The 21140-nt window shown below is 39.5% G+C and overlaps 1 protein-coding gene across 6 annotated transcripts; it reads right to left on the bottom strand.

The window, feature by feature from the left end:
- Nucleotides 1–905: 905 nt before the first annotated feature.
- LOC309711433 (unconventional myosin-Va-like) lies at nucleotides 906–19802 on the bottom strand. Of its 6 annotated transcripts, XM_082541748.1 has the most exons (40): nucleotides 19233–19800; nucleotides 18795–18905; nucleotides 18106–18277; nucleotides 15446–15590; nucleotides 15190–15343; nucleotides 14465–14608; nucleotides 14100–14181; nucleotides 13875–13982; nucleotides 12976–13082; nucleotides 12592–12857; nucleotides 12421–12502; nucleotides 12135–12275; nucleotides 11872–11997; nucleotides 11313–11396; nucleotides 10938–11063; nucleotides 10060–10157; nucleotides 9857–9943; nucleotides 9627–9735; nucleotides 9307–9518; nucleotides 9059–9215; nucleotides 7867–8106; nucleotides 7485–7733; nucleotides 7090–7183; nucleotides 6854–6996; nucleotides 6532–6645; nucleotides 6108–6242; nucleotides 5922–5978; nucleotides 5506–5733; nucleotides 5088–5155; nucleotides 4925–4999; nucleotides 4646–4844; nucleotides 4392–4485; nucleotides 4152–4295; nucleotides 3920–4074; nucleotides 3750–3839; nucleotides 3501–3651; nucleotides 3133–3415; nucleotides 2025–2199; nucleotides 1846–1926; nucleotides 906–1755 (listed from the first exon to the last, which is right to left on the bottom strand). In XM_082541748.1, exons 1-40 carry the CDS (start codon nucleotides 19257–19259, stop codon nucleotides 1603–1605), a joined length of 5466 nt encoding a protein of 1821 aa, XP_082397874.1. In that variant the 5' UTR covers nucleotides 19260–19800; the 3' UTR covers nucleotides 906–1602. The 6 variants fall into 6 exon arrangements, with proteins under 6 accessions (XP_082397874.1, XP_082397873.1, XP_082397872.1 ...); XM_082541747.1 differs by having other exon boundaries at nucleotides 4152–4485; nucleotides 12592–12854; nucleotides 19233–19802; XM_082541746.1 differs by having other exon boundaries at nucleotides 4152–4485; nucleotides 19233–19801.
- Nucleotides 19803–21140: the final 1338 nt, after the last annotated feature.

The raw sequence follows: 21140 nt of genomic DNA, 5'->3' as shown, positions 1-21140 counted from the left end.
AAAAGGGTGAAAAGCAATTCTGCTGTACAGATCAATTTTTACATTTTACTTGAAGCTCTTTCCCTGGACACCTAGATGCTGTAAACTATTAAAACTTCTCTAAATCCTCTCTGGTTAAGTTGATCCAAAATAGATTCAAATCCATGTATAATTTTGTTTACTGTCTGTTGTCTCAATACCACTGCATTCAGTCTGTAACAAATATATAAAAGCATTGAAATACAACAATTAAACATTGACAATATTTTCATAGATTGTTTGAATTATATTGACATTTAATTCTAAGAGATCTCAGTTATTGTCAACACAGTTTTTGTCACTACTTAGAAGTAAATTATCAATAAACCATCTGAAAAGTCTCATGTAGTCATAGCTTTAACTGATCACACGTGAAGGCCGGGGACTGCAGCCGTTGAAAAAGCTTTTGCATTCATTCTGAAAAACCGATCAGTCATCTTCCGGGTTTGTCTCCTCATTTTCTCGGTGCCTTGTCGCTCACCTGCTCCGGACTTTGGATGACTCCGCCCTCCCGTCTTGTGACAGCGGCTTGCCAGAGTGGGTGTGCTCGTTTTTGAACAAGGATTCTCACTCCTAAAGAAACAGGATGCTGACGTCGGCCACCTCACCATATATGAGCAGATGTAAGCACACAAACACTTAACTTCTTTAAAAACCAACTCATCACATTTAAGTCAATCCGACCCAAGACTCACAAAAGACTGAACCAGAAAGGCAAGGAAGCACATTAACACATCCCCAGTGGGCAGCAGGTTAATCATTCATAAATTTTTAGGTCATTTCATCTGTTAAACTTTTGCAAATTCACAGCACTTGTGAACAGGAGATAGCATGCTATTTAGCTGCACAGCAATGTGCAGCTACAAAGGCAATGTTGGGCCAGCACATTTAATTAAATTTTACTCCCAGTTTCTTTAATGGAGGATGTCTACAGTTAGACACAGCTGTATACCTTATTACAAAGAGAAGTGGATGCATTACTGTGTCAAGAGAAATATTGACCATAACTAAAATACTCTTGATTGTTCTGAAAATTCAACAGAACACCAAGCTTGACATACCTCACAAGGTAGTTAAACACTGTGCAGCATTTTAACACCATCATGTTACTGATCAGCCAGCCTTTAATGTGACCGACAACATCAGTTAAATACATATACATATATGTACTTGAAGTCTCTCTTCCTTCCCCTTGCCATGATGTGCATAAATAGAATAACATTACATCAGCAGTTATAAAAATATAAAGAAATACTGGAGTGCTCCCAAATTTCTTACTAAATTAAAAAATATGAACTCCACTTTTATGAATTCATGTAATCATAAATACCATATAAGCAAGTGAATTTGTGAAACTTCCGACCCATGAACGCAAGAATGAACCAGTGTGTTTACAATACAGTCAGCAACACAAGATTTGCAACCATTAAGAGACCTATATTTTATATTCACTGTTCCAAGAGCATTTATGCTTCATACTAAAAGCAAACAGATAACATGTACACGGCCTCTCCTTGGTTTCTGGAGTCCAATAAAAGCCAACTGTGAAGATATTTTTATATGCAAGTATCAGAAGTTACAGGTCTAGATGCGAGTAAGGAAGCCCAGATTGAGGCTACTCGGGATCTGGACGGTGTCCAGAGCAACAGAGGAAGGTGTGAACGGGAGGGTGACGGTGAAGATTTTCTTGGCATCCATCATCAAAGTGGATGACTCAGCTCTGTCTTTCAAAAGGTTCTAAAATGCAAAGCAAACAAACAAAGCCAGATAAAGAAAAGTTACAAACATATTAAACATTAACATAATAGTAAAAGAGGCTTTACTCACTTTAATCGTTGTGATGAATGAAGGTGACACTCTCTCTTCAAACTCAATCACCGGTGTGTACAAGGTCAATACTTTGACAATCTGTCAACAATAAACAACAAAAAACAAAAGGCAATCAGAGCACAAGCAGGATAAACTGTCTACAGATTAACAAAGCTGAGTCTTAACTGATGATCAACCTGCGCTGTGGTGAGGCCAGTGCACATGTTGCAGATGGCTTGGGCATCTGCTTCAGTCTTTTTCTTGATCTGTAGAAGCTGTGCAGCCTGTATGAGAGGCTCCAGAGTTTCTTTTGCACCACAGTCTGTCAGCTCTCTCTCAGCCAGCCACTCCTCCAGCTGCCATACATTGTACCTGAACCCAGAGAAACAATACAGATTAAGCTCCATACTGCCCAGGTAAGTTCTTCCATCATTCTTCTATCCAACCACAGAAATTAAAACAAATATAAAAAAACAGATATGTATTATATTACCTGAAAACTCTGCCACCTTTATGGTTTTGGCAGTGCTATTTGTTAACCTCATATTCAAGGGTAAAGGTCAATTAATATAGTCTTATGTTAGGATCAGTTGATGCCCTCTTCATGTTTTCTCTCTGGTGAATGCCCAACTCAAATCAAAAAGTTGTCTCAAATGGTATTACCTTACATTTTGCTCTTTGAAATAAAGCCCCTAGATTTCTCTCCCGTCGTTCTCCCAGCTAGATCTCATTCAGTGTGCCATCAGTGACCTTGACATTAGTTTGGGTGAACCTGGCTCCCCTCAGACCCCATCTTAACCATCTCTCCTGAGTTACCATTGTGCATTTGAACTTGTTAAACCATATGAACTTTTTTCCAAATGTGTTTGCTTAAGAAGTGGTGAAATGTGTTTAAAAACCTCCTTTGTATTATATCTGGAATATTTATATTTCATGTAATGATGCAGCTATAAAATAATAGCATCTTCTTTACCTGGACAGCCAGGTAAATTATATGCAGTACGTGATCAGTCTGTGTCAAAAGGGGGAAACTTCAGATTAAAATCAAGGTCTAAACATATAAGGCTAATGTAACATAACTCAGTAAGATGGGACTGAGGTCTTGTGTTTGAAATTCATACCTGTAATTCAAATACGACAAGCAGCCGTTTATTTTATGTCTTGACTTTTGAATGCTGATTGATGATAAAGCAGAAATCTTGCCTGATATAAATAATAGACTATCATTTTTATTTTTTATTTTTTATCTTCGCTCTCTTTACCATCTCTTTTTGTTTTTCATGCCCAGTGTGTGTTTGGCTGTACCTGATCTGCAGGCCTTTACCCCAGGAGCACATGTCCTTCCGCAGCAGCAGGTGGTTGAGTGTGACCGCACAGATGATGTAAAACTGCTGCTTGACCACCTGTTTAATGAGGTCTGAGTCCATCCCATGCTGACTCATGGTGGTGTGGAAGAGGCCAAGACGCTGCAGGAGGACCTCCATTGTAACAGCCCCCTCTTCTGAGAAACTGGTGCTCCTCTTCCTCAGGCCTGTTGGTTTGGACCCTAAAACACCCTGGATTGTCTCGTTCTCCAGCATGCTCGAAACTACACATAAGACACAAATTGTAGATGACAGACTTAATAACATATGTTGTTACTTGTTAAGTATCATTAGATTACGTCTCCTCACCTATGAGGTGCTGCAGGATGTCCTCCATACATTTGATGAGTTGACGGTAAATCTGAATGGCCAGATCGCCAAAGACCTGCTGGTACTCTGATAGTTCAAAATTGGTCAAGCAGTGCTCATTCTGCTTAGCCGTGTTGTGCACCATAAACACCTGAAGTCCACAAAAGTCGTACAGATATGTAGGATTAATTAAGTTCTATGTACAGCTACATAAATAACACTGGTATACTGGCAAACTTTCAAGCTTACCTCATCACCACTGTACTGCTTCAGACAGTGCATTAACCGGCAGGTGTTAGCCAGCCAGAAAGACACCACTTCAAAGTCATTTCCTCTCCTCTGCAGAAAGATTATAAAAATTAAATCAAACTAAAAGCGTCACTTACTTTAATAATGCAGATTTAAGTTATATGCTGCACCTTGATGACCCCTTTGATGCTGCTGATGGTTGAATTTAGCAGAGTGCTAACTCTCTGATCGTCATTCACAATGTCTGCATATCGTACGCACATGAAGATGATGTAGGCAGGAAGGCCTGGAGTGAAGCTGACAGCAACGCCGCGAGGCTTCAGATCTTAGCAGATTGAACCATTTCATTACAAAAAACATCAACCACATTTTATTATTTCCTTGAACATATGTTTGTCCCACCTATGACCAGATTCTTAAGCAACCGGCTCTCGTCACCCTGCTTGTACTCCAACATGCCCTGGTACTCCTTCTCCTTGCGGGTGATGTTCACTGCTCTGCCAGGAGGACTCACCACTGAGCGTCTGGTCTCTTGCTCAGTGCTCACTAAACACAGCAATAACATGAGCAATGACAGGATTATTGCTAACATGCTCTTAAAAATAAGTGTAACTATGTACAAACTCAGTTCTTTGTGGTTACCTTCAAAATCTTCAACCTTTTTCATGTAAAGCTTAAGTTGTTTTTTCAGCTTTCTAATGGTTTTGTCTTGTTTCTCTTGCTGTTCCAGAAGTTCCTAAAATTACATAAAAATTAAATGATTACATTATTATTTTAAGGCTAATACATGGCAGAGAGGTGTTTGTTACTGAAACTGTGAAACTAAAAGTATTACTAATATTATTATTACTACCACTTTACTTTAAGGCAGAGTGATAGATGTTGGATAAACCCACCAGGTTCTCTCTGGTCAGCCGTGTAATCTCAAGCTTCAAGCTTGCTTCAATTCGGGCATCTTCAGGCAAAAGGAGGCTCTGAGCCAACATCTGCTGCTGCTGCTCCTTTTCATCCTTCAGCTTGTTCATCTCCTCTACCAGCTTCATGTACCTCTCATTGTGAACCCGTTCCTGCTCGTGCATCTGGTACTCCAGAAGCCTGCAGGATGGAGGGACAGCTTTCAATGGCCTTGAACATGAACTTGCTTTAATAAGTCCTGACTATTATTACTTCATTACCTATTTGTCTCTTTCAAGCCTTCATAAGCCAGCCACAGCTCTCCATCTTCATTCAGTGTGTGGATGTCAGTGGATCTGAGCAATTGGAGCATCACAACATGAATTCATTGCATTCAAATTTTTCAGGAACATTAATATTTCAGCAGAAACCAGGAGGTCTTACTTGTGAACATCTTGATATGAGGGGATTTCACTGAGATCCAATTTCACACCTTCTCCCAGTGCAGAGTCCTGCAGGTCAGATCAATATTATATCCCTCTAATTACTGTTCATTATACATCCATCCATCCATCCATTCGCTTCCGCTTATCCTTTTCAGGGTCGCGGGGGGCGCTGGAGCCTATCCCAGCTGTCATAGGGCGAGAGGCAGGGTACACCCTGGACAGTTCGCCAGTCTGTCGCAGGGCCAACACACAGGGACAGACAACCATTCGCACTCACATTCACACCTAGTGACAATTTGGATTATCCAATTAACCTATCCCCACATTATACATTTTAATGAAAATACAGTGTTTTTAAATGAATGTATTTCCATTTCTTTTAATGGGAATAACAACAGTATCATTCAATTTTTCACCTTGTGTTTAAGAGCCTCTTGGCGCACCAAATGCGACCGCAGGAGCAGCACCTCCTCTTTCCTCATCTCCAGCTCCTCTGTGGAAGAATTGAGTTGCTCCAGCAGGACTTTGTAGGGCAGAGAACCAGGGGCAGGGGGCACTAAATCACTGTTCTCATTAGTCAGAGACTTTCGCAGCTCATTTAGATCCTGCTTCAATTTCTTGTTCTCAGACTCCAGTTCTTGTCGCTGCATCGAGACATTTAGAAACAAGAAAGACAAAAAAAACAAAAAGAATCAATAAATATATTTTGTTTATAATCATCTTTCAGTATTTCAGTACAAAGAAAGGTTATTATAGACTGTGGTAATATGTTAAAACTATTTGTGGGCACTTTATTTCTGGTATGCTGAAACTGAACCACAGAGCATCACACCTTCAATGTTTCCAAGTCCAGTTCTGCTCTTCCACTTGTTCTCTGTTCCTCGACCACCTTTTATTTAGAAAAATATCAATAAATAATAATAATAAATAAAATCACCAAAACCCTTTAAGAAAAAAAAAGCAGCTATGTATATTTTGCAATTTTACATTTTTGGAGAGAGAAAAATTGCATTCATACTTTTGCTTTTTCTTGCTGGTCTTCCTCTCGTTTATCCAGCTGCTGCCATAGTGACTGTTTCTCCTGCTCCAGCTCTTTCACTCTCCTCTGAAGCTTCAAGAGGACTGGCAGGTCCACTGCAGTCTGGGTCTCATCCTAACAAAACACAGCAAGCCCTGGTTGATCTCTTTAGAATCTAACTAAGAATGCTGCACTAATAGGATTATAACACAGACAATGCCAGAAAGAAATCTTCCCACAGATGATCTGAGGAAGGAGCATCCAGTGCCTAGAGGAAACCCACATAGATAACATGCGAACTCTACCCAGAACCGTCTTCTGAAGTGCCTCATAAAAACGTGTTACCTGTAAAATTCCTCGTAGTACATCCCACAAAATGCTTCACAGCCACCTCAAAGCTGACAGACAGGCGAGTATTTCATACCTCTGTTTGTACAGAGCTGTCTTCACCCTCAGTAGAGCCTAAGCTCTGACTAAACTCAGATGAGTTACTGCTGTAGTTGGAGTCTGTCCTCTTCAGACTAGATTTGCTTGAAGTCTAGGTGAAAATGAAAAAGACAACATGTCATACAGGGAATAAACATGACAAGCATTCCTATGTTTGCAGCACTTAGTCTTTGTCTAGTACTTATAGCTGGTTTTGGTATGCTCTGTAAGTCATTGTGACCATGTAAAAACTGGTCATGGTTTGTAAGTTATGCTTGAAATTCCTAATGTGTGTTTGAATACTAAGTATAGTTCCTCACAGTGTTGAGATCCATCTGTTCCTTCAGGTCTCTGTGCCGCTCCTCCAGATGCAGGTGTTCGCTCAGCAGACTTTGGTATCGAGAACGTTCCTCAGTCAAGTCCTGCTCCAGCTGTTTGGTGTTCTCAGCGTTGGTTTGAATCTCTGGGTCAAAACAGTTTTCTTTATGCATATTTTTTTTCTAAATGTCAGGAATTATTGATGACTAGTAAAGGCCTGACGGTAACCGTTTAGTACCTGTCAGCTGTTGCGCTTGTTCAACGATTTGCTTGTTCAGTTCATCTACGTCATTTTTCAACAAGTTGTTCTTCGTGTTAAGTTCATCTACCACCTGATTGTGAGAGTGGACATAATCATCAGATATTATTTCTGTTCATTCTTTGGAAAATGACACATTTTTAAGGTCCTCTTGCCACCAAATATATGTCATATAACACTCTTTATTCAACATTTACAGTAAGGCAACTTGTTATTCTCTATATTCTGAGGTGTTATGGAATACAATATTATCTAAATTGCATGTGACATTGTGTCATTAATCTACGATGTCACCTTTTCTTATAATTAACAGGTATGAAAGGAAGTCAGGTCAAGGTTTGAGGCAAATCTCGAAGACTGGAATAACGGCTTACCTGCTCTGTCTGCTCCTTGTAGACCTTTGTCTGCTCTTCCAGGTCTTCCTTCTCTCTGCGGGTGTTTTCCAGTTCGTGCTGGAGGAAGGAGAGCTGCTCCAGCAGTGAGGGTAGCCTCTCTGCTTTAGCTCTGGTCTCTTGCTCTGATCTACGCAGGTTTTCTATCTCACTGCTCTGTCTCTCTATCTCCATAGTCTGAGCTTTCTCCGTAACACTCAGCTTCTCACTGAGTTCTCTGTTTTCCTTTTGCTGCGGGAGGGGGGGTACAAACACATGCTGTTCATGTGATATGACAACTCCCAATGAACTTTTTTTCTTGTGACAGAGTAATCAAATACGTACCTCGTACAAATCTAGACCTCCATACTCACACAATACCCACCTGCTCATTTATCTTGTGCTGCAACTGCAAAATCTTGTTCTCCATGCCAATATTGAGCTTCTTGAAGTGCTCCACAGAGCGTGCTTCTACTTTCAGCTTCTTTAGTTCCCTCTTTGCCCTCATGCGACGCACACAACTCTGCAGCAGGATAATGGCTGCCAGGATGCGCTTGTAATGCTGTCTGGCCAGCCAGCCTTTCACCCACTTCTGAATGACTATTGCCTTTTTCTCATACATCAACTGTGAAAACAAAGAAGGGCAAAAGCAAGTTCATAACGTCATATTTAAAAGTGAAGTAAAAGACTTTCACTTAAAAAAAAAATACAGTTACTTGTACATAGTGCTTATCATATATTTTAAAAAATTAAGTCTGTTAGAAGTGCATCTCTGTCTTACACGAATAATCCCAGACCATTTCAGTTTCAAACATCATTAATTACAGATTTTAACTTGAGAATCATATAGAAATAGAGCGAGCAGACATCCTTCTTTATGTGGGTCTGCACTGTGTTTTTCTTTCTCGTAATGAGAGGTTTTCAAAAGTCACTGCTGTAAGGCAGAAGCATTAAAAAAAATAATCTGGCTTTCACTGAATGGAAGTGAGGGCAGGCTTGGGTTTCCGGGGGCTAAAACCCAAGGCGGAAAACAGCTCATCATCACAAGGTCACAAGCCGCACTGAATTCAATGAAAAATACCACAATTAAAAGGAAGTTCAGCTACAACTAAAATCAGGAAACTTCTAATAACTGTCTGTGTTCTCACAAGAAACTTAAAGCTCAAAACATATACCACTTGATGGCTACAGTGATGATTACCAGCAAAAACAGCTATTAAAATAATCATTTTAAATCTTACCCAGGAAAAAAACAGAAGAATACATAAGAATAAAAAGACATAATGCATAAGAATTAAACTTTAGCTTATTTTTATGCTCACTGCATTGACTTAGTGAAGGGGTTGGGAAGACTGCCTTTAAATATAATGTATTCAGATGCTAAATACGTCTCATTTGTAACATATCCCACATTATTAGGCAAAGATGCTCTTTTTCCCATATTTAGTTTGTCGGTATATGGTCAACTTATATTGTTTATTTTTTTGTTTATTGATTAGCATTCAAATCTCTCAATGAATACAGAAGAAAAAAATAGGTAGGATATAGTAAACGTCTAAAGATCAACATGATGTTACCTTATGGTACTGCTTTCTAGCCATGTGAGCCCTCCAGAAGCACTGAACAGTGATAGCTGCAGAACGCTGCTGCTGGTAGAGTTTCCTTTTCGACCACATTCGCACATTGCGCTGAATGATAATAGCTGCTCTGGTTTGCAGCAGAAACTTGGCATAACTGACAGAAAAAAGCATTTCAGAAATACATCTAAAATATCCATAAAGTTTCTAAAATCAAACTTCTGCTCTTGTTTGGCATCCTCACTTACCAGCGTGCCTGGTGACCCCGTACATGTTTCTGAATAGTAATGGCAGACTCCCTCATCCTCAGGTACTTTTTGCGTGCCAGCCAGCAGCGAATAGTCTTCTGGATGGAGACACAAGCCATACGCAATTTGTCCGAGCGCAGCTTCTCCAAGAAAGCCACCTGGCCAGCTCTGAAGAAGATCTTGTTTTTGCCAAACTGGTATTTCCCCTGGTCCTAAAACAAAATAAAAAAAAAACAAAAAAAACAAACACACAGTCTAATATGTATTACATCACATTAAAGTGAGCCTGTGAAAGCTGATTTTATAAAACACACCCATACCTTTATAAGTTTTTCCAGGAGATTTTTGCAGGCCTGTTTTCTATCAGGAAGCAAGTCCTTTTGCTTCATGAGAACCCGATAGCGGCTAAAAAATTCCTGATAGGTCCACCTGCAATAATCAGATCATAAATTATATCTATAATTTATATAGGATTATCTATTGCAAACATTTTTTTAACAGCTTCTCGTGGCTGTTTGCTCTGTATCAGAAGTGCTTTCTGATATGCTACCTTGATGGGAAGCCTGCTGCTGAGATCCGGATAGTTTCGAGGATGCCACATGCTCGAAGCTGTTGTACAGCCCTCACAGGGTCCAATCTTTATTTAAAATAACATAAGCGCACAACCTTTAATCTGTTCTTGTCGAACATAGCTGTATGAAGAAAAAGTGGGAAACAAAAAAAAACAACAACAAAAAACAAAATCTGCCTCACGTGAACGGAGCTTTATGGTCATTTGGTTTGATGCAGCGCACGTAGTGAGGAGTTGTAGCATTCAGTGTTTCCATCAGCAAATGCAGGGACTGTCGAAACTGAATAAAAAGACAAGAATGAATTCTTCCTAAGAGAATAGAAAAATACAATAATTAACATGGTCAGTTACTATAAATTTCCACATTAGTTTTAATTCTCCCCCATCATGCAGTTTCTCTACAAGGATCCTAAACCGACTTGAACCTGAACAGCTGATACAATGTCCACAATCATGCATGCTCTCCAGGCTTTGAGAACAGGGACTTCAGAACTATCAAACATCACATTCACAACGCTTCTTTATAATTTAACAGTTATAAAGAAGGGCAAAATAAACCTTAAATATGAGGACTTTAGTGAACATGGAGTACAAATCAACAGTTAAATCAAAGCATATCGGCTTCTCTGTCTGTTCTGCACAAGCTGGTTATTACAGGTTTAACTAACACTGTGATAAATTCATCTTTACAATGGTTATGCTTACATAATGAGACACTGTATAACTTTACAGAATTCATTAGCACACAGTTACAAGAAAGACCAGCTAAAACCCTGCAATTCTGTCCAATGTCATGGCCGTCTATAGTATGAGAGTTGTATGAGTGGAAATGTCAAAGTTCCTTGGGGTAGTTGCCACTCAACTGGCTGTACATCCAACCTTTATGCTGAGAAGGCCAGAGAAGCCTGGGTTCCACCCCAGACCATATTCTTCATGCCTCCCTCACTTTAACCCTAATTTCCTGTTTGCTCGTTAATGTTCTACCAAAATATAGACTGAAAAAAAAAAGGGGGGGGGGGGGGGGAACAGTCAAAGAGTTACCTGTGAGTCATTTTCTCACCTGCAGTCCAACAGTCTTCTTAGTATCCTTCTTAGCTGATCCAGCCCTTCCAATGCTGCTTGTAAGTTTGTTAGAAGAATTTGCTGCCTTCTCATCATCCTCAAATAGCTTCAGCAGCAGATCAAACTGAAACAACAGAAGTAATCAGTGAACAGCAGATGGCAGCATTTTCAATGCGGACAAGTGTGTACTTCCTTCAATAGTTATGCCTGAACAATTCAAGGGTGTGTGCCCACAAACATACGACATTTGATCTTGGCTAAGTGATGCTGAAATTTAAACCTTCTGAATACTTTTACACAAAAAAACAAAAACACCCCCTGAATATTAGCAGAAGTGAGAATATAATAAACAACAGAAAGTTTATAAATTCACCTTGCTCTTTTTCAGCACATTAATCTGTTCTTCATTGACTGTGTCCTTATTTTTCTCCAGGAAGCCCACACACTGATACTCCACCTAGGCACAAAGGACCAGGTCAGACTGTGTTCTCTCACTAAAAGAGCAAAGATCATATTCACCCAAAGCCTGAAGCAGACTGAGTGGTATGGCTTCAATAAACAGAATCATATGAATCAAACATTTGTGGGAAAGGTATGGATTTTGACTTTGCAGACAGGTACAACTTCACTGTTTTTAGTTTTGCTTAGTAAATGAGTCACACATCCGTCTGTTTCCACACTGCTTGTTCTGTTCAGGATATGGAGAGCTGGAGCTAATCCCAGCACACACTGGGAAAAAGCATGGGTTTATACCACAGAGTAGTCAGTAACCAATGAAGTCACAAGTACACACATTTGCACACACAAGCAATTCAGTTAAAGTTCATTTGAGACACCTGGAGAAAACCCACGAACACACAACAGAAAGAGATCCTGAACCCTTCAAGCTGAAGCAAGGGCACATTAGCGTAAGCCATACAATTCCTTTTCACCTTGTCAGCAAAGTGGTGGATGATGAAAGCTCTATTTGACAACCTTGGTTTTTCAAAGTGAGCATTCTGCTTCAGGAGGGTGTTGTACAGCTTCTGTGCCCATGTTTCGTCAGATCCTTTGGGCATCTGTGGAAAGAGGAAGAGCTGACACATCAGTTAGTCACGGCATTACTCATAACCTCCAAGCACAGTGTGGCGGAGAGTCTGAAAAGCAGCTGGACACACTTCTGGTGGGAAGAAAATAAACAAAAACAGCATTTTACCTTACACTCCTCATCCAGAAGGTCCAGGACGCCCAGTTTGGCTTCGATGAGATTAATACAAGGCTGATTGTCATAGAAGTCAATCAGTGTCCAAGGGATTTCCTCTTTCATGTACTCCTCTTGTTCCAGTTTGAAGACATGCTGGAAAGAATGGGAGCTAAAAATGATTTACAGGTACTGTATGTTTTGACAAAAAAAACAAAACATTATAAGATAATAAGATCTGTCATTATTGTTCAAAATAAATAAATATGTAAAAACAATTTGAAGAGAAAAAGACACATACCAGGTTGAACTGTTGTTGAAGCTTTTCATTGGCATAGTTGATGCAGAACTGTTCGAAGCTGTTGATGTCAAAAGTTTCAAACCTGAGGAAAAATACAAAGTTAAATTAAAAACAAACATATCTGGTGAACTGCAGAGTATAGACAGAGAAAGCTAGTGTTCAAAAACAGACCCGTAAATGTCGAGCACACCAATGAATGAGTGCTGCTTCACTGTGGATTTTAAGGCACTGTTGATACTGTCCACAATCCAGCTGAAGAGTCTGGCATAAATGTGTTTGGCTAGGGCATCTCGGCCATAGATCGCATTAATTTTGGGAACAGGCTTAACAAAGGTTTCCGTGGTTGTCTTGAGCTTCCTGTGGCATAACCAGTGGGCCATTTCTTCGCAAGGCACTCCCATCAGGTCACAGAAAACCATCAGGTGGACATCATCCTGCTGGAAATACATGAATAACATTGATCTGATAAAGACCTACACATCCTCAAAGCAACATTCATACAATTATATATTTTTTAAAAATTGTATGTTGTGTCCTGTGAAAAATAATGTTTACCTTTATGCTGCATCTGTCTGCTGACTGGTCTTTTACCTCCACATTGCTAAGATGAAGAATAGCTGACAGAATTTGGTAAATTTCCATTTGATCACTTTCCCCAATTCCTACAATCAAGACAATAAATGAGGATTTTTAATGTCACTGAGTCCAAAACCAAGACTGTACAGATGAATGACAAATGAACCCTTGACCCCTATAGTGAGGGGATCCCATGTTTCTATAAGAGGGGGGCTTTAGTTAATTGCCAGCATATAGCCCAATTTAATCTCAACTGGGCTGGACAGAAAACATGTTTACTTAATGTGAAGAAGTGCATGCATGTTCTACAATGTTTGCATTTAAGGAACCACATGAAGTTCATTTCTGTAATGTTTCACATTATTCACACTGGACCTGCAAAGCACAGAGAGTACAGTTTGTGTAACTATTTTACTGTGTATGAAGCAAACAACTTGTGGCCATCCAAAAATACTTTCTGCACAATTTAATATCATTCTTTCACAGTGTTCAGATCACTCCATCAAAATTGAAGATATCATGTTATCCAGAGGCTGAATTAGACCTACTGGCCTGCCAGTTCTAGGCCCTGGGCAACATGTTTGATGCCACTGCCTTAAAGCAAAAGTAACTCCAACTCAATACGAAGTTATTCTAAATTATCATCTTTACAAAGAAACATTTTTCCCCCAAAGGGAATTGTTCTTTCAGCAAGAAAATGGCCAGACTCGTTGGATCTCACGAGTCACTGAAAGTTTTGAAAATGAAAATAATGTGAATTAAATGTTGCATCCTTCCCACTTTGGGCTTATGTGTCAAACAAAACTCTATAACACAATCATCAAACGATCTGCTCTACATGCACATGTAAACCTTACTAAAACACAGCAAACACTCACCTAACAGTGAGAAAGACCTACGGGTATTGCACATCTCTTTGGCATCATCCACTCCATCTATGACTGGGCTCTGACCCTGGTTAGTGCAGTGGAAGTCATCTGCGCAACCTTACCTCATTAGTGAAAGAAAATACTGTATTAATACAGACAACTGTAATTGCAAAATGTTTTATTTTTTTTTTTTTAAATGCCTAAAGGAAATTTATATTTTAGAGAATTGCACACCTAACCTGAAGGCTTTGAACTCTGGTAAATGTGAAGAGGCACATAGCTGGTAGAATATATGGTAGTTCCTTTCACTGTGGGCCTAAAGTTGTGAATACAGATGTAACATAGTTACCACAAAAATGTACCACAAAGAAAACTTAGTAAAATTAGGCAGAAATTCAAACTAAATGTTGCCTTAAAAATAGCTGGTGTTCTCCCAGACAAATCAAACAGTGGGTTGTTTATGGTTCATTGTTACTACACTGCGCATTAAACACTGTTACACAAACATTACAGTGCTTTAAAATAGCTCACTTTGGAGGAGAAATGCTTCATATAAAAATATTAAATATTCAAGTAAAATCCAAAGAAATGAAATTTACCTGAAACACAACTCGAGACTTTTCCAGTAAGTAGGTTCTCATGTTAGCCCCAGTTATGCAATACTTTGTGTCAAACCCAATCTCAATGTATTTTCCAAAGCGGCTGCTGTTGTCGTTCCTTGTTGTCTTGGCATTTCCAAGGGCCTACATAAAATATAAAAAGTTTCAGTTCAACAAGTTAAAATAAGATGAAGCTCTGACCATGGACAGGGAATTCTGATGTAGATGATCAGGCATGTGTTTGGCACTCAGAAGTGATAGTTGCAGGGTTTTCTGTAAAGGTCCCAGTCTGCTGTTCTGGATCCTAATCTATTTTTAATTTATTTGTCTTGCTGCAGTTGTCATGCTCAAACAATCTGTTAGTGCTTAGTGGCATAATCAAAAGCCACGTAGGCATCAGGGTAGATCAGATTCAACCCACGCAACGCTGTGTTATTTCTACTGTGACAGGAGTGTTGATCCCAACAGTGAAAGGGTATTTCTAAATTAATTGTTGCAGAGACATATAGACCACAGGCAGAGAAAGTTGCATCATGATTTACACTACAGTTGCAATTAAATGAAATGAAAGGGTAAATAAGTTTTTAAAAACAACAACAAAATTGGACACAAAACTGAAAACAATGACACATGTACAAATTTAGCGTATAACATAAATAACATCAATATACGTACAGATGTTCAGTAACTTTTAATATCTTCTATTTTTGTCCTAAGTCCTTTACCTCCATGATGGGACTGGATGCAAGAACTCGCTCCTCCACATTGGCCTCTCCAGAGGAGCTGACTGTTGCAAAGTAACGCATTGCATACTTGGCAGAGACGGTTTTGCCAGCCCCAGACTCACCACTTACTATAATGGACTGATTTCTTTCATCCCTGGATGAAAGTGTCATACAGACTGAACATTAGTAAGAGGAAATACAAAAGAATTTACTTGCTTTAAAGTTTAACATGATATGTACTTTGAAATGTCAACACCTGGCCATCTGTTTGTATGCCTCCTCTGCAACTGCAAAGATGTGGGGATCCATATCCCCCATGTTTTGTCCGCTGTAGGCATTAATGATGGCAGCGTCATAGATGGGCAGTCTCTCATACGGATTGATGGCAACCAGGACAATTCCTAATAATCAACCACAAGAAAAATGTTCACTCTAAATTACAACATCATGAATTGTCTAAAACTACTTCTTCCCATGTATTTAAACTCTACCACGGCAAACAAGCTGCAAAAGCAGACTGATTATCAGATTGTTAAACATATTACTCAAATTTGGTAAATGAAAATATATCAAAAGCATTTACAGTGGAACCAAAACAATTTCACTTTCTTTGTATCCAGAAATACATAAATATGACAGAAATTAACAAACATGAATGAACATCCGTCTCTTAATCCGATAAAGCTGATAAAATAGTTTTGTTTTGTTTTTTTTGGGGGGGGGGGGGGGGGGGGGGGCAGCTTGGGTACGACAAATGATGATAAGCCCTCCACTAGAAAGAAGTCTGTACATATATATAGTATGTGTATATACACATATGTGTATGTATTACTTAAACTTGCATTGTTTCTGACAGCCACCAGAGGGTAAGTAAAGTAAGTAAAAATTTATTTATATAGCACCTTTCAAGATAAAAATCACAAAGTGCTTCACAGAGAAGCTAAAACATAAAAACAAAAACAAAAAATCAACCAAAAGCAAGTTTAAAAAGATGAGATTTTAGAAGAGACCACTGAGTCCACAGATCTCAAGCTCAAAGGGAGAGAGTTCCACAGTCTGGGGGCCACAGTTACAAAAGCTCTGTTGCCTTTTGTTTTCAGCCTCGTCATACCATTATGGACGAAAAAAGACTTGTGAAAGAGTCTGGGAGAAAATAATCCAGGATATGCTCACAATGACTTCTGACTGGCACGTCTTTTTTCAATGAGTATGTTGTTTCACAGTTAGAGCCACACCTTGCTCATCACATCCACACACAGACAGTGACTCTGGCAACCAGAGACCCTAGAAAGGGACGACATTCGTCATCCATAATTTGTTGCACAATAGCTATATTTGTAATTTTGTCTCTGTATACCACCACCAGGGACTTAAAACAATCAAGATCTGACTGAAGCATAAGCTTCCAGCTTTATTTCAAGGAGTTAAAAAATAAAATGGCAATAACTGTTTTAGAAATTTTATCAACTTTTATTTTCAAGCAGGGCTAGGTGAGGCCTGTACCATCAGTGTTTCAAGACAAATTGAGACGACATATTATCTGAAGTGAATTCAACGTTGAATTTGCATATTATAGCTTTTCACTGTAATTTTAAATATGAGGCTCAGAGAGATGTCAGTGCAAGTAAGAGAGGAACTCTTTAGGCTGGGGGAAAAAACTAAAAATAATGTTATGGTGTGGCCATGCATGGCTGCCAGTGGAACTGGGCCACTAGTGTTTACTGATGATGTGACTGCTGATAGCAGTAACAGGGTGAAGTGTGCAGGGCTGTACTCTCTGCTCAGATTCAGCCAAATGCACCAAAACTGATCAGACAGAGTTTAATATTGTAAATGGATAATGACCCAAAGCATATGGCAAAAGTACCTCAAGAGTTTTGTAAGGCATATTCTTGTCAATGTCTTCAATTCAGTGTCTCCAGTCAGACACCTGATCTCAACCCAAAAAGAGGATGCTTTTATTTACTGAAGACAAAACCAAATCTAGAAAGATCCACAAACAAGCACCAGGATTTTCAACCAGAAATCAAAAACAATCTCTATTGTTAAAATGACTGTTAGTTTTACAATTAACAATTAGCTCTGAAAAACGCCCCTTTGATTAAAGCTGAAAAATTGCACTTCGATCCCATCTTGATTGTTTGAAAATTTGTTATATGAAAATCCACAGGTGTTGTTGGTGTTGAGAGGCAATACTTCAAAAGAAATGTGGTTTTATCCAACTAACTATGGATCTGGAACTATATGACAGGGTGGTAAATATATTAGAGGCTTACCTAAACTCATGCAGAAAACAAAATATTCACAGAACTCAATGCAGTCCTGTAAAAATCTAAATATGCTCTTACTGATGGTATAGGCATTAACAGGGTAAAAAGCAGGTTCAGCTAATCAAATGACCTGTAGTTAACTGATCATCCACAAGTATGACCACCATAGCACCATATAAAAAACAAACAGAGCAGCACAAACACCTGTAATCAACTTTGAACCATGGTGGTGGAGGGGTGATGATTTGGGCTTGTTTGCACACACAGGATCTGGTCATCTTGGAGTCAGAGTTCACGATGAACTTCTCAGTATACCAAAATATTCTAGAGCCAATGTGTGGCCCAGGCTGCCTACAGTCAAAATAAACGTTGTTTTTCACATTATTGTAGGCAACAGGAGCACAGGAATGTCCACTGGGAACCAACCGCCAGCTACAAGGTGGTAAAATCAAGTATCCATTAGCTTTCACTTAATTCACTTATTTGAAGTATCCTGTATTATATGGTGCTGTGTTCCTTTAAAAGCGACCTGCAGCACATACATCAGCATAACGTAGTGCAGATTATGTCAGAGTGTACAGTGAGCAGAGCTCCAAAGTCTACAGTGACAGTGATAGTGCGAGTCAAAGGAAATGTCGCTCATTACCACAGTATGTGTAAATCAACCTGGAGTCGATAAAGCGCACTTTGAGGTTGTGTAGCACTGCTGGCTCATGGAGATAGCTGAGAGCTGTGAGGTCATTCTCCCCCACCAGGATATCTGGGTTTCTTAGTGGTGGCAGGTTGTTGGTACGTGGGTCTATTTTGTGCTCCACTTTCTAGAAAGACACAAAAAGGTAGCAAAACACGAAGAAGAGAAGAGAGTAAGTTGCTTCCACTTTTAGGGAATGGCATCACCAGGTGTGCCTAATGATGAAGCTAAAAAGCAGCCACTGTGCTCCCCCTGTTCATGTTCACTCACGATAAAGCTTTGGCCTCATTTTCATACCTGCTGTGCATGCCCAAACTCGACATCATAGCTGCAGGCAGCAGCATAGCTGAGGATAACTCTTTCACCACATAATTTTTCCTATTTTCCACCTATTTTGAAGGCAGAAAATGAATTTGTTGACTTCTTTAAGTGTTTTTTAAGGATTTTTGTGCGCTCATCAAACAACTCAGCTGTCTCAAATAATCCTTCAGGGCACATAGAAATTTATGAGGCTCTGTTGCCAGCATTCCTGCAGAGAAATGTGCGCATGGCTCTCAGACAGAAGATCAATGTCCATTTCAGTGCCTCTATGTGAAACTCTTGTGTGTCCCGTATGTACAGTAGTTGGTATTTAATTGTCTCACCGTGCCATCCTCCAGCTGCAGAGAGAGCGTCTGGTCGCCAGGAGTGTAGTCTTTGGTAAGCTCTGCTGATTTCCACACTTCTGCTGCATCTGGGAGCCATACACGGGCATACTGAGGGGAAACGGGTCAGAGCCATTCAACCAACCATTCACTTACAGAAACCGTACAAAAAACTACAGCATAAACATCAGTGACAGGAAAATTGAAGAATAGCAATTATGAAGCATTCACTCATATCATCAGCGCTGACACAGTCTAAAGGTCTGATTTAAAGACCTTTACTAAATGAAGAGTTCTTAAACTCTTCATTTAGTAAACTCTTCATTTAAGCAGACACTCCTATGAGAAAAACGCCATACTTGACCCAGCTGAGTTAGTTAAAAGTTAACTAACTCAGCTGGGTGAAGCTGGATACCTGATAGTCAAATTCAAACCTACCTTGGAGTAAAGTTCAGCGGCTGCCATCTCTTTAACGTCCTCAGTGAGCCTGCTCAAACGTTTTCCTACCGCGAAGAGAGGCGCCGAGCATTTTTACTGACTCCCAGAGTAGAATGCCATTAACTTTTCTCCTCTCCTCCTCCGCTCTCTGGGACTCCGAGCGCCTAGCGGAGAGTGGGATTCAACACATGCGCGTGCTCAGGCACGGTTTGCTCTCGTGCGTCTTGCGTGCCTCCCAGCGGCCAGCCTCAGCCCGCGAGGACAACGCCACACTGTAACCGCGGAACTACTAATTATAGTGGAAAATATTACTGTTTCGAAATCATTACTTGTCCACAGGGAGCATCACGGGGCACTGCGCAGAAGATCACATCTTCTTGTATTAACGAACTGTTTTTGCAGGGCAGTGGAAAATGTATTTAGACGGTTTTTTTCTGTGCCCGAGTAAGATGTGCTGTGCATAATGTGACCTTTCACTTACTTCATATCAGTCTGCTTCTTAGATATGAAGAGAACATCACATTATTAAATTACGTTAAAATATAGGAAATGTTGTTAGTCAAAACACATTTGAGTAGGGCTGCTCGATTATGGCAAAAATGATAATCACGATTATTTTCACTGAAATTGAGATCACGATTATTTGACGATATTTATTTAACCCTTTAAGACCTACCATAGAACCAAGTCCACCAGAGCTTATATTATTTTTTTTACATGCTGTAGTGCCATTTGTGGGAGCATTTCAAGTTGCTATACATCAATACAACTGTTATAGCCCATATTTTAATAATATGTATGCATTAAGTCCATAGTAATTACATAAATTGCAAAAAAGTGCAATAAACTACAAAAAAAATTGAAAATCGCTTTTGTTTTGTTTACATATATTTCTACTTGGAGAAATTTAAGAGGTTTATCCCTCAAAACTTTAAATACAATAAAGTTGCAAAAAAATAGTTTCCCACCACAGGAAATTTATTTTGAGTGTCTTCATAGTTTTATTTTGGAGATACAGCAATTTTTATATACTGCAGGAAAAACAAAAAACAATCCTATGATGCAAATTTGCAAAGAAAACAGCATGTGCATCATTTCACTGTGGGAAGTGTTACGAACAGCTGATAGGAACGGCGAAGCGTGTTTCTGGAATATTATGTTTTTGTTCCTGCAAGCGCTTTTTATGCAATTTTTGCAAAGCTATATGTGGAAACCGTGACCTAGGACAAGCTGATGGCATCAGATGTAAGTACAACTCCTCCGGTTTCATATGCAAAACAAATTATTGCGCTAGCTTACACGGTTCAGATTCTACAGGGATTTAAAAATAGTTACGCAAAACGGAGCGTGCTGCTCTGACCGGCTTTAAAGGGTTAACAATGACTTTAAAAAAATAATATAAAATAGTGTGCAACACCACTGAAGTTTTTTTTTTTTTTTTTTAACTCTTTTCAACCAACAGCAGTCACTCTCCAAATAACTTCTGCTTAGCTTTCCGAGCTTCCCTCGGGTCCTCTTAATCAGCGGTCTCCACCCTTTTTTGCGCCACGGACCGGTTTATGCCCGACAATATTTTCACAGACGGCCTTTAAGGTGTCGCGGGTAAATGAGGGAGGGGCTAATAATCGGCTCAGTCATTTTTAATGATCGTTGAAAGCCCAGATCGTAATCGTGATTAAAATTCGATTAATTGAGCAGCCCTACATTTGAGTGAGTTTTTCAAAACCCAACAATGACATAAGATTGCGTCAATGCAGTAGAAATATTATTATTAGAATGAATATTCTTTCATCATAGGTTTGTCTGAACATGAGTGGAGCACCTGGCTGAAATTGAATGAAATAGCAATATGGACTTTTGTTAGTCATTTAAGTCAAATTATTGCCACCATGCCTCCGTTTGTCTGTA

The sequence above is a fragment of the Aulonocara stuartgranti genome (genome assembly GCF_965226115.1).
Source record: "Aulonocara stuartgranti genome assembly, chromosome: 7".
NCBI lineage: Eukaryota > Metazoa > Chordata > Actinopteri > Cichliformes > Cichlidae > Aulonocara > Aulonocara stuartgranti.
Note: the sequence above shows the minus strand (reverse complement) of the source record. Positions and strands in the feature narration are given on the sequence as shown.

What these genes read in the sequence shown, in the direction of transcription:
- LOC309711433 (XM_082541746.1), bottom strand. Translation starts at nt 19,259, where the DNA reads ATGGCAGCCGCTGAACTTTACTCCAAG. An exon ending in GACCATAAAGCTCCGTTCAC is followed by an intron (nt 9,944 to 10,059) that starts GTGAGGCAGATT and finishes TTTTAAATAAAG; the next exon opens with ATTGGACCCTGTGAGGGCTG. An exon ending in AAGAGGCTCTTAAACACAAG is followed by an intron (nt 5,156 to 5,505) that starts GTGAAAAATTGA and finishes TCTGACCTGCAG; the next exon opens with GACTCTGCACTGGGAGAAGG.